General features: G+C 42.1%; 1 protein-coding gene across 2 annotated transcripts in view; it reads right to left on the bottom strand.

The window, feature by feature from the left end:
- Window positions 1-11,552, bottom strand: part of Tpk1 (thiamin pyrophosphokinase 1) — a 428,901-nt gene that overhangs the window by 105,596 nt on the left and 311,753 nt on the right. For both annotated transcript variants that reach the window (XM_023712886.1, XM_023712887.1), the window contains exon 8: window positions 1,985-2,096. In XM_023712886.1, the coding sequence (XP_023568654.1) occupies window positions 1,985-2,096 (112 nt within the window). The remainder of the gene's footprint in view (window positions 1-1,984; window positions 2,097-11,552) is intronic.

The raw sequence follows: 11,552 nt of genomic DNA, 5'->3' as shown, positions 1-11,552 counted from the left end.
CCAAGCACCACCCAATAGAAAGCCACACTGTGACAACGGTACTGTGCCCTCATTCACCTTTGTCACTAGCTCTGCCTCCATGAGACCTCTGAAAAGTCCAAGTCAGCATGAGAGTTAAACATGCCAAATCAGTTCACAACATCTACACAACCACAAGGAAAGAGGAATTCCAGATCTCTTCCTGAAAGTGGCCACAACAACGGAATAAGTGTGCTCAAAGTGAGAGGAAGCATTTGAGGGGAATTAATGACATTGTCTTTTGTGGTAGTTAAAATTTAAAAAACAAAACAAAACAAAAAAAACTATAGCTTTTGATCACATGAAGTTGCTTTTTACTTGTTTTCATAAAGATGTAGAGAAAAGATGATTATTTTATAAGTCCAAGCAACCAGTAATGGTTGATAGGTGATAACATGCTATATTTAGGCTAGATCAAAACATTATGGCAGGTAGGAATGTGAAGAGCCCTGGTCCCATCATGCCAGAGTCACTTCTCGAGGAAATGTCCTCACCAGAGTCAGTGCATGCATTTCACTGTGGGAAACAAAAGATGCAAGGATTCTCCTTGGGCCCCACAGGAAGGGTTTCTAACCTCTATTTTAAGATGAAGATGGCGCAGTGGTTGCCGCCCTCCACTTCCTTCAAGCTCCTTCTGCCCTGGTACAGCCCTGAACAGGTGTCACCACTGTCTACCCTGCCTAGACTGGGTCATTCTGAAAGTAAAACTGTTTGGGCTGAAATGTTTGCAGAAAGCTTATAATGGGAGCCCACATCAGCTCCTGCCAATGGCTTCAAAGCCTGTCACATACTTCTGTACACAGAGGAAATCTGCTTCCTCCGTCCTTTCAAGTTCTGATGAGCTTGGTAGACGTGCTTCAAAACAGCTCCAGTTTTTCCTAATTGTTTAAGCAGTGGCTCATGGAAATGATATAAATATTCCTTTTATCTTTAATATATTTATCTTTCTTGTGGTAATTTAAGTTTTACATATTAAAAAAGAATGACACGGTTCTATATTTCATTCGTACAACCTTACAGGTATCACTGTACTCAAAGTGCGATCTTCTGGCAGTCAATCAGAGGTCTTTGATTAAGCTCCTGTTATGCTTAAGCTAGAGTTGATCCACTTCATAATGCCTGGTGGGGTTTTTCTTTCTGATGAGCATTTAATTCATAAACAGATCCCTCTCACTTTTTGTTCCTTTCAAATCAGACAGTTTTAAAAAAAATACGTTAAAATCTAATATAATACCTGTTGGAAAACATTTTAAAATTTAATGAGATTAGCTTATCTGTGGTATCTCTGAGGATTTCAGCATGAAAATAGCAATATCAGTGAGAGAATCTGCTTCTAAAATTCAAAATAAGCTCCAGGTATGCAAAGCCACGCAGAAAGTTGGGCAGAGTTCCTGACAAGACACCAAAAGAAGGATCGCTATAGGAAAAGTGGGACTCCAGGAGAATGAACTTATTTAGCTAATTTAATTTCAGAAAATTAAAATTAAGCTGAGAACACTGAGAAAATATTTGCAGGTCAGATATCTGATAAAGGATACCTATCCAGAGCATCTGAAAGACTGTGACAACTCAATGCAAAAAGAGAAACTAATAAGTATGTGAACAAAAGACCTGAATAAAAATTTTCCTAACAAAGATACACAAATTCCCGGGAGAACAAGACGCTTAACATTATTTGTCCTCAGGAGAACAGGAAAGAAAATCACATAGAGATATCCCTTCACACCCACTAGGACTGCACAAAACAAAAGGTGGTGGAGTGGTTGTCGAGAAACTGGGATACTCACGCCATTGGTGGGACTGTAAAGTGGTGCAGGCACCGTGGAAGCTACTCTGACAGCTCCTTCCACAGGTTAAATGTGTGCTACCACACGACCCAGTGATGCCGCTTGTAGTATAAGCCAAAGAGATATTTAAAAAAATAAAGAGAACCACCAAACCTCCCTCCATGGAAGGGTCTACTCACTCAGGTTCCACTTCAGGCCTGTTGTCGTCACCTGATTGCAAGGCTGTCCAACAGGAAGCAGGCCACACCAACTGCCTTCCAGTCCAGTGTCCACGTGCAGTCTGTGCTTTCCCTGCAGTGGAGAAGGAATGATCATGAAGGATGAGAAGAGAGAGAGAAGGATGTTAAGGAGGCCAGAACATGTGGCCGTGCGTGGTGGGTGCTGGCTTCGGGTCTTCTTATGGATTATCTTAATCCTAACAATACATTTGCTTAGTGTTTCAGTTACTCTTCTCTCATTGTTGGGAAAAACATCCAACACTCAAGATTAGGGAGGGAAAAGTCAGGTACTCCTGCAGATAATCCCAGCACTGGATCAAGAATCAATCACAAGGGGCCAGGGAGATGGCTGAGTGGAATAAGTGCTTCCCTGGCAAGCACAAGGGCCTGAGTTCAATCCCTAGTTCTGCCAAAAAAAAAAAAAAAAAAAAGAATCAATCACAAACTCCAGAAGCGTCCCATGACTGTATGAGGCTTTAGAGGAACAATGAGACACAAACCATAACATTCTGCCCCTGGACTCCTAAAGACTCATGCACATTCCTTTTTGCAAAGACATTGTAATCCATTTTTAAGATGCCAAAGTCCTACAGTTTCAGCATTGCTGAAAAGTCCAAGTCCCAAGTCTCCTCTTTGCTGCTGCCATAAAAGGTTGCTCTCTTCCATGTTCCTTGGAGCCTGCTGAGTTATGCACTGAAACTTCCACAAACTGTGAACTAAATAAACCTTTCCTTCCTTAATTTCGGGTGCTCAGTGTTTTGTCATAGCCAAGAAAGAAGACAAAAGTAATCGAAACACTTAGTATACGCTGAATAATCCTACTGGCCTTCAATTGACTCAGTCTTCATGGTAATGTTTCAATAATGTTCATTATTAATTTTACATAGCAGAAAACGGAAGCTTGCAGACATTAACCATGTCCAGAATCACACAGATAGAGAGGAATTCTTCCTGTTTTAGCCAGATCTCTAGTAACAATGTAGAACTCTATGGCACAGAATTCTAGGGTCTTAAAACACTTGAGTGCATGGAAAGCCTTGTTTCCCAAGTAAATAGCACCCACTACACATGGTCATGTGTTCCGGCCTCTGATCCCCTAAATGTTGGGCTTCTAGACTTGAGTTCAAAGTCAACCCTTCTTCCATAGGGAAGGTTCAGAAAAAAAAAAAAAAATGTACCAGGAAATAGGTCTATGTTCCATGAGAAATGGTATGTTTCTTTTGTTCTGATCATAAAAACATAAAATTTATTACGTTTTCCATTTTTCAGATTACAGGAATGTTAAAATTTAATGGAATGCTCAATCAAGGTGACAACGTTTGCTTTTAAAATAAGATATTTGGATACCCTCGTGCTTCCTCAAAGTAATAACATCTATCTGTTCTTTCCATTATCATTGGGGAATGCAGTCTTTATAGAAAGATAACTCAAGTTCTATGGAAATAATGCCAAGGCACACATACCTGCAACAATGGCAGAAGGCATTTTTCTTAATTCATTGTGGCTTATCTATTCAAAATATGATACATAACCAGAATAAAGTAACTAGGTCTCCTTTGGTCGTCTCTTTATGATTTCTACTATATCTCTGTACTCCATGCTGTAGGTTTCCAATGGAGGTTTATTGTGCTTTATATACAGTCACACAGTAGAAGTGGACTTGCTTTGTCTCTTGTTAAAGAACTGCTTTTACTACTAAGAAAACAATCTCTACACTGCGTATCAGTTCCTGAATTTTAACACACACTCGTTCAGATCCTGACCCACACTACCATTCCCACAGTTACAGGATGTTTTCTAATTTTATTTGAATCATTAATCAGATGGCCATGAGTTCAGTTAAAAGGGTCTAAATACAATTCCACAGCAGGGAATTTTTAAAGGAAATATCAAATATATTTTCAACTTGGTCTTCACTTAGAGAAGACAGGCAACTGGTACAGACACGGTAAGCAGTGGACTAGGTGCACACAGAGAAAATGGGTGGATTCAAAGCATGAGGACTGAGAGAGGGGCAATGATACCATCCGTAAGCAGCTGTGGAAAGCAGATGTGTGACAGCCCTGTCCCACACCCACCCGTAACTTGCTCACTCATGCAGCTTCAAGCTAGCATTGGAGACAACTATACTTCATAAAACTGACAGACGCGTGCGCTGGCATCAAACATCCAATTGTGGGCCAAACAGACAGGGATCTATGTGTGGAATAGAAAATGTTTTTAGGGCAGTGATGCCATTGGGTGTGGCACTAAGATAACCAACACATGACACCAGGCATTCTCCAGAACCCACTCAACCCACGACACACAGTACATCCTGTCAGTTATGAAAGTTAGCTAATGCTGGATCAGTATGAGTTCATCCTCTGCAACAAGTGAAGCATATTAAGGAAAGTTAATGGGACAAACTGGAAGGAGGGGACAGGCGTAGCCACCATGTCCAATATGCTCAGTTTTCCGTAAGCCTAAAAATGCTCCGAAGGAAGTCTATTATTTTAAATGTGTCTCACAGCGATCATTTTGTTTTTTACTGCTGACGGGGGACTGAGTGCAACGAGCTGGGGGGTTTGCAACCTGCACGAGATGAATGGTGCCATGCTGGGAGAGCGCGCAGTGCCTCTTGGCGGTCACTGCCACATCTTCTGCCATTACCTTGAAAAACAGTTTTTATTTGGAGGCATGAGCTGCCTTTATTGCTTTCTGGGAAGTTTTCTCTCAAACCGATTTAGATGGAATAGCTTGCTGCAGAAACCTGAGTTTTGTTTCTCCTTAACATTCTCCATCATAGAAGTCATGAGTTCTACAGATAGACACCCTACACACAATACAAAAAACTGAGGGCAGGATACTCTGGATAACTCTGAAATGCTGGAAGCCTCTTAGGTGATTAAATAAGTTGAGGATGGAGGAATTGGCAGAAATTCTGGTTTTCTTACCATTAGCTTTGGCTTCACCAGCAAAGCAATGAACACTGGAGAGGACTTGTTGTGAAGGGGGGTCCTGGCCCAGTTTCCGGTTGGAATGCTGTGCTCCCAAAGCCCCCACCAGAAAACACCGTGCAATGGAAGGGCTTCTTCTGTTAACCTGACTTCTTGGGCACTGGCTGTCCACAGCACAGGGAAAAGGGAGTCAAAGCATGGTGTGCTTTTTGTTTCTGCTAACTTCAGTAAAGAATGATGAAAAAAGATTTTTTTTTTTTTAACTGATGGCTATGAAATCCCTGAGAAAAAGAGTCTTCAAATTATCCTATAATGCAAAAAGAACAGCACATATATGTGTTAACTTTTATTTTCCCAGGGCAAGGCTGTCATAAAATCACTGATTTAAGAGACATGGTAGTAAGACTTCTTATCCAGCCTCACTATGTATGCAATGCCTCCCTCATATTTTTAAGAACCAACCTTAACATTTTCAATCTGGAAACACACTGGTTTGTGGGCTTGAGAAGTCACAGGTAAGTCTCTGCTTGCAATCAATTAATAATTTTTCTCAGGGCTGGCCAGATAGCTCAATGGATTAAAGTGCCTGCAAGCAGGCACAGGGGCCAGCGGTTCCATTTCTGGGCCTGCAGTGCCGGCCCTGCCCCGGGGGTGCACTGAGACAGCAATTGAGACTGGGTGTGGTGGCGCATGCCTATAATCCCAGCTCTTGGGAGACTGTAAACAGGTGGATCACTGCGAGTCAGATGTAGTCCTGAGACCCTGAACGCCTGTAGACCCTTCCCTAAAAGTACAAAAAAAAAAATTTTATTTTGTCATTCCACAGATGTGTTTGCCGTATGTAAATGGTCTTTGTGTTCATACATACAAGGATTTAGCTTTAGTTGTTAAAAAGAAGCGCAGTGTTACGCTTTCCTCTTACATCTGTGAGTCTAGGTGGTGTCGTCAATGGAGCAATTTTCATTCATTCCCTGGATTTCTCAATTAATAATATATGCGAGTCTCCATGTGGCTTCACGAGGCAGCCACATAGCCTGACACTAAGGAATTCCCGCAGGGCTGGTACCATTGCTAAAGACTAGAGGTGCACGGAGCAGTCATTGACCTCCATCACTGCTCATGAATCATTGCACAGGTTCCTGCTCTGTCTTCCATTCTGAGCTAAGATAGCTCTTTGAAGTCAAAGGCAGTGCTGTACAGTAAAGAAGGAATGAAAATCAATCACATGCAGTTTGCTGTTCCCGTTGTGGTTATTTGATCATATCTAACACAGTTTTAATAAGGAATGAACTTATAATTTATTAAAAGGCAATAAAGCTGTTGTATGACACATATCCTGGATACTGTACTTAAGGTCATGGTCACCAGAGTATCACAGATCGCTTTCCCTACACCATAATTGCCAACAACAAAACTCATATAAATAGAGACCTTAAAAGTATAAGAATTCTCTGTCACTTTGTTTTGCATTTTTCGTCTTATTTGCAAATAACAATAACTAAAAGATAAAATCACACCCTATATTCTGCCTTTGGAAAGCAGCAAATATACAGGCATTTCAACTGGTGAAATTGCCGAATCTTTAACTGCAATAACAATGTCACCATTTTTTCTGTGACATGTTAGTGTGGATATCTTCGTGTGGATGCAGGAAACTGATAAGGTCATCACAGGAAGAACACCAGGGTACTTTCTACTTAATGTGAAAGATTCAAGGAGCAGGTGCTCACGGTAGTTTATATAGCAGATAACCATGTGACACACTTCTATTCACGCGTCACTTTCACCTGAGGTCAAAGGCAGCCAGGACTGCAAAAACATAGAACAGGCAAAACCAAGGGTGGCTGCAGCCCCCCTCCCTCCCACACACAGATCTCAGCTCTGGTAGTTTGTCTTTCATCAGTCACTTTGGGCACTTAAAAAAATTTATCAACAAAACTGCTACAGACTTATCCTAGTTTTTTTTTTTTTTTTTTTTTTCTCCTGTTGCTGAGACAAAATATCCCAGTACCCAGAATTAAGGAAGGAGAGGTTTATTCAGTTCACGGTCCACAATCTGCTGGCTCCAAGGCAGAGTGGTACATGGTACAGGGGCAGTAGTACAGAAGAACAGCAAAAGCAGCAGGAACAAGAGGAGGGAGGGAAGCAAACCTGTTTGTCTCCCTTATGTTGTAAGCAGGCTAGCCGCACCTGGGAGGGGGTGTAGCACTCACAGCACCACCAAGCCCTCCTCTTGTACTGACTCAGGATGAACAGTGAGGACCCTGGCCCCCTGCTGAGTCACTGAGTTAAGCTTTTAACCTCTCAGGTTGACATAATGAACAATACCCTAGAGCATTAACGGTATGTCCTTTTCAGCCCAGGCTTTGGAGCCGCTGAGTTACTTAGTTAAGTTTCTAGACTCCAGTTAACATGATATACCAACCAAAAAGAGACTGAAGAGCCTATAAGAGGAAAAGCTACGAAGCAGACAGAAGACCCTCCTAGCAGATGTTCCCTGGGAGAAGAGACTGTTTCTCACGCTCCTAGATAGACTTGTGCTGGGATATCTTCATGTTCGACTGCTCACAAGACAGAGAGTAGTTACAAGAGTAATCATCTCCCTGGAAAACTTGTCAAACTGCAAAAACAGAGAGTTGTCTATTTTGTTTGACTCTGCTCTGTATATGTAGAATTCAAAAGTGCAGTGTGGAAAGTTCATCTGAGATATCTTGTGCTGAATCAGATATGTCTGTATTACACATGTATGTGACATACAGCTGTGCTATATAAAACATTGCAGTGTGTGATGTACTATAATGTGTTTAATGTAGTAAATCAATGTTTTAAATCATTTATTTATTTATTTGGTACAGGGTCTCCCTACACAGCTCAGACTTGTAGTGATGCTCCTGTCTCAGCCTCTTCGGTACTGGGATTACAAGAGTGTAATTCCACACCCAGTTCTGGGGCTGGCATAGCATGAGGTACTGGGGATCCAACCAAGGTCCTTGTGTTTGCCAGGCTGGAGCTTAGACCACCAAGCTATCTCCCTAGTCCTCAATGTTCTTATATGTATAAAATGACACATATGTAAAGATATCTAGCTACATAGCTTTTAGAGTTTCATACCATATTGGATCATTTGTCAAAGTGCTTTCACCAGAATACTATTCCCACAGTCCAGAAAGATTAGAAATTGCTTCCAGGATTATGCCCTTGACAGTAATATGTGCATCCACATGTTTCATGTTCTAGGAAGTCTAGTGGCCAAAACATAAGCAACAAGAAGAAAAAAGTGTTTACCTGAATGAGTGTTTGCCTAATTCTCTTGACCACTGGGCACCGCCATTCTCAAACAATGCCTTGTGATTTCATGAAATGAAAAGTATATTTCACGAAATCCACTCAGGAAACAACATGTTGAGTTGGAGTAGTGGTCACTGCACACACACCGTCTGTAACTATGATGTGTTAGTATTTTCACAGTCAGTCAGAGTATTTCAATGGCCAAGAGTGGTGGAGCATGCCTACAATCTCCACACTCAGGAGGCCGAGTCAGGTGTATCTTTCTGAGTTTGAAGCCAGCCTGGGCTATGTAGTGAGTTCAAGGCCAGCCTGAATTACAGAACGAGACCTTGTCCCAAGAAACAAACAAGAAAATTCAAAGATATTTAAAATTCATAACATATTTTTGTTTTGGAACATATTCAATAACCTTAACCTAATTTTAATATGAGTCATTCCTACTCCCTTATTAAACAGCTAATAAAAGTGGTTACCCAAAAGTAAACTCTTTAAGTGCTAGGTAACACAGTTTACCCAAAAATAAAAAAATATGAAACAACTGCTATGGATAATAAAACACTACAATGACAGGAAATTTTTATTAACCTCCTGTAGTGGTTGATAGACTGTGTCAACTTGGCTGAATCGCCTCTAGCAGTTCCAGCCATGGGGGTCCCCGCCCCGCACAGTGGGGAGGGCCTGACCTGAGGCACAATTGGTTCCACCCTAGGGCGCTATTGGGCTGGCTCTGGGGCACAAATGGTTCCACCCTACAGCGTGCCGCAGAGGGACTCAGCACAAAAAGTATACTAAAAAGGAGTTGAGGGAGACTACTCTAGCACCCTGCCCCACTTCCTTGGAGAAGTCCCAGTCTTCAGAGGAGCTTGATCTTTGCAGCTGCGCCACTTGGGGGCGCTACAATCTACGCCATGCCATGGACCGCCAGTCTCGGCTGCTGCCTCTCCTCTGCTCTTCCTTGTTTTCTGCCACCATGAAGTGCTGTCATTTGTCTTGGCGCCAACTGAGTATAGACCGAAACCTCCACAAACTATGAGCTAAATAAACCTTTCCTTCCTTCATTCTGAGTGTCGGGTATTTGTTCCAGCAACGAGTAAAAAGTAACTAAGACACCTCCTAATACTGGACTATCACGTAATAAAAGTTGAAAAATAACATCTCCTCTCTATTCTATCACCTCTGTATTTATAGTTTTGTACAACACATCCTAACCTATTTTTATGCTTTCCTTTTTATTCTACTCAGAGAAAATAATGTGCTGAGTGCCTTTCTACTAAATTGTCAAAAACTTATTCTTGGCCTCTCTAAAGATACTGACCTTTTGAGCAATGACTTCTAAGGACAGGATTTGGCCCAGAAGTGTTTCAAAGAGTGGACAGGTTACATTGAAATATGTATTTTTTCCCCCCCAGTATCTTTTCTTTTTTGGCTGGCTCAGCCCACCCTGAGAGCAGGGTTGGTGCAACATGTGGTGCTGGGGATGGAAGCACAGTCCCCTGCGTCTGCCTAAGCTTGCCTAAGCAGGTACTTTAGACTGCTGAGCTATCTTGCTGGCCCCTGAAAGATGTATTTTTGAGTCAATGATTGACCTCAGAATTCTCAAAGAATTTCAAGCAAATGCTCCTCCACTTAGTGTGGAGGGACATTAGGATGCCCACGCTCTCCTATCTGTTCCTCTACCATGTCTCTACCTTTAATCTACAGATATACCAGGCCAAGAGTAAGCCCTACTTCTTACACGACCTCCTCTGTACTCCGCCCAGCACAGACAACTTCCTCCTAACTGCGGGTCTTTAATTATTTGTGCCACAAAATGTAGCATTTTCCCACTGTAATGCATTTCCCAGATGGGGTCATGCTGTAGCCCTAAAAATGACAGCATTTTTCTGTGTGTGAAACACTTGCATGTTTTTGTTTCTTACTGTATTGATAGCACCCTGGAGGGAACACATTCTGTGTCTACTAAGAAATATCTAACTGAAAGGAAAAAGTATTAGTGAAAAGGTGTTAACACACTTTGCAAAATCTTTCTTTTTCAAAGTTAAGAGAGAGTCCAGGTGATGTGAAAATACTCATAACTCAGCCCCAATATTGCTTGCTTAGATGATGTTTGCTGAATTTTACACATGGACACAAAGACACATAGCTAATATTTATTTTATTATTACTTTTCTTTTATTGGACACAGGGTCTCACTACACAGTTCAGACTCATTATGATCCTCTAGTTTCAGCCTCCCCAGTGCTGGGATTATAGGTGTGCGCTACCGTGCCCGGCTTTCACAGCTAATATTTCTAAATACCCAATAACAGAATTTGACATGCACTTAAAAATGTGTATGTTATTCGCTTTTGTTTTCATGCAAAATGTAAATTATAATATTACCTAATTAAATTATTTGTAGGACTAAATGATTAAGTACAGAGGGTTTTCTATTATAAATTATGAGAACTTTTAATTTTCAAAGTTCAAATTACCCGTGCAACATTCGAAATCAAGAATGTCAGGATGAGGGAGGTGGTCCTCGGAAAACACTGGGCGAAGCCATCCACCGTAGCATGGAGCCTACTGTGTGTTAGCCAACACGCTAGAAGGGACACAACCTTCATGTCATGCCATCACATCTTGTTCCAGGAGTCTTAACTGCATAGCCCTTCTAGATAAAGGGCTTTTCATATCAGAAATACAGATGTGCTGACAATGTTCGGTGTAGACTTCTTTTGGCAGTGATGGAAGCAGACAGTTCTTGACACAGACAGAAAAACTTATGGTAAGATTTCAGGGAGAAATATGCCTTTCTGACATTTCTGTGCTGTCCAGAGGGTGCTGCACTGAGCATACGGTTCAACAGTAGAGGTGTACGGAGTTAGAAGTCACAGTGGCTTCTACAGCAAGCAGCCTTTACCTATGTCACCGTCACCCAGGGGACACCTGTGGGGACCCTCAAGCAGCGCTGTAGGAGGCCCACAGTGAGAGGAACAGAGCCCACCCCACTCTGCCTCCATCAGCAGCCAGGAGCCACTGGACAGCTCCACGAGCTTGTGACCTTGCAGGTCCCTCTCTGGAAGTGTCTGGCCACTTCCGCAATTCAGAGACTCAGACGCATACAGTGGGTGCTGCTCGAAGGCCGCGGGGCTGTGAGTGTTTGCCGGGGATAACCACCATGGTCTTGGGCCACATCAACTTTCCAGGTGTCCCCTGCACGGTTTCCTGTGTGTCCCCACTGCTGCATCTGTTTTCAGCCTCTGCGTCCTTGCTGCTTTGTAAAGCATCCATAAGACAGCAAAGAAAATAATAGGGTTTTA

The sequence above is a fragment of the Octodon degus genome, unplaced genomic scaffold (assembly GCF_000260255.1).
Source record: "Octodon degus isolate 3935 unplaced genomic scaffold, OctDeg1.0 scaffold00027, whole genome shotgun sequence".
Taxonomy (NCBI): Eukaryota; Metazoa; Chordata; class Mammalia; order Rodentia; family Octodontidae; genus Octodon; species Octodon degus.
This window is presented reverse-complemented; position numbering and strand designations above follow the sequence as displayed.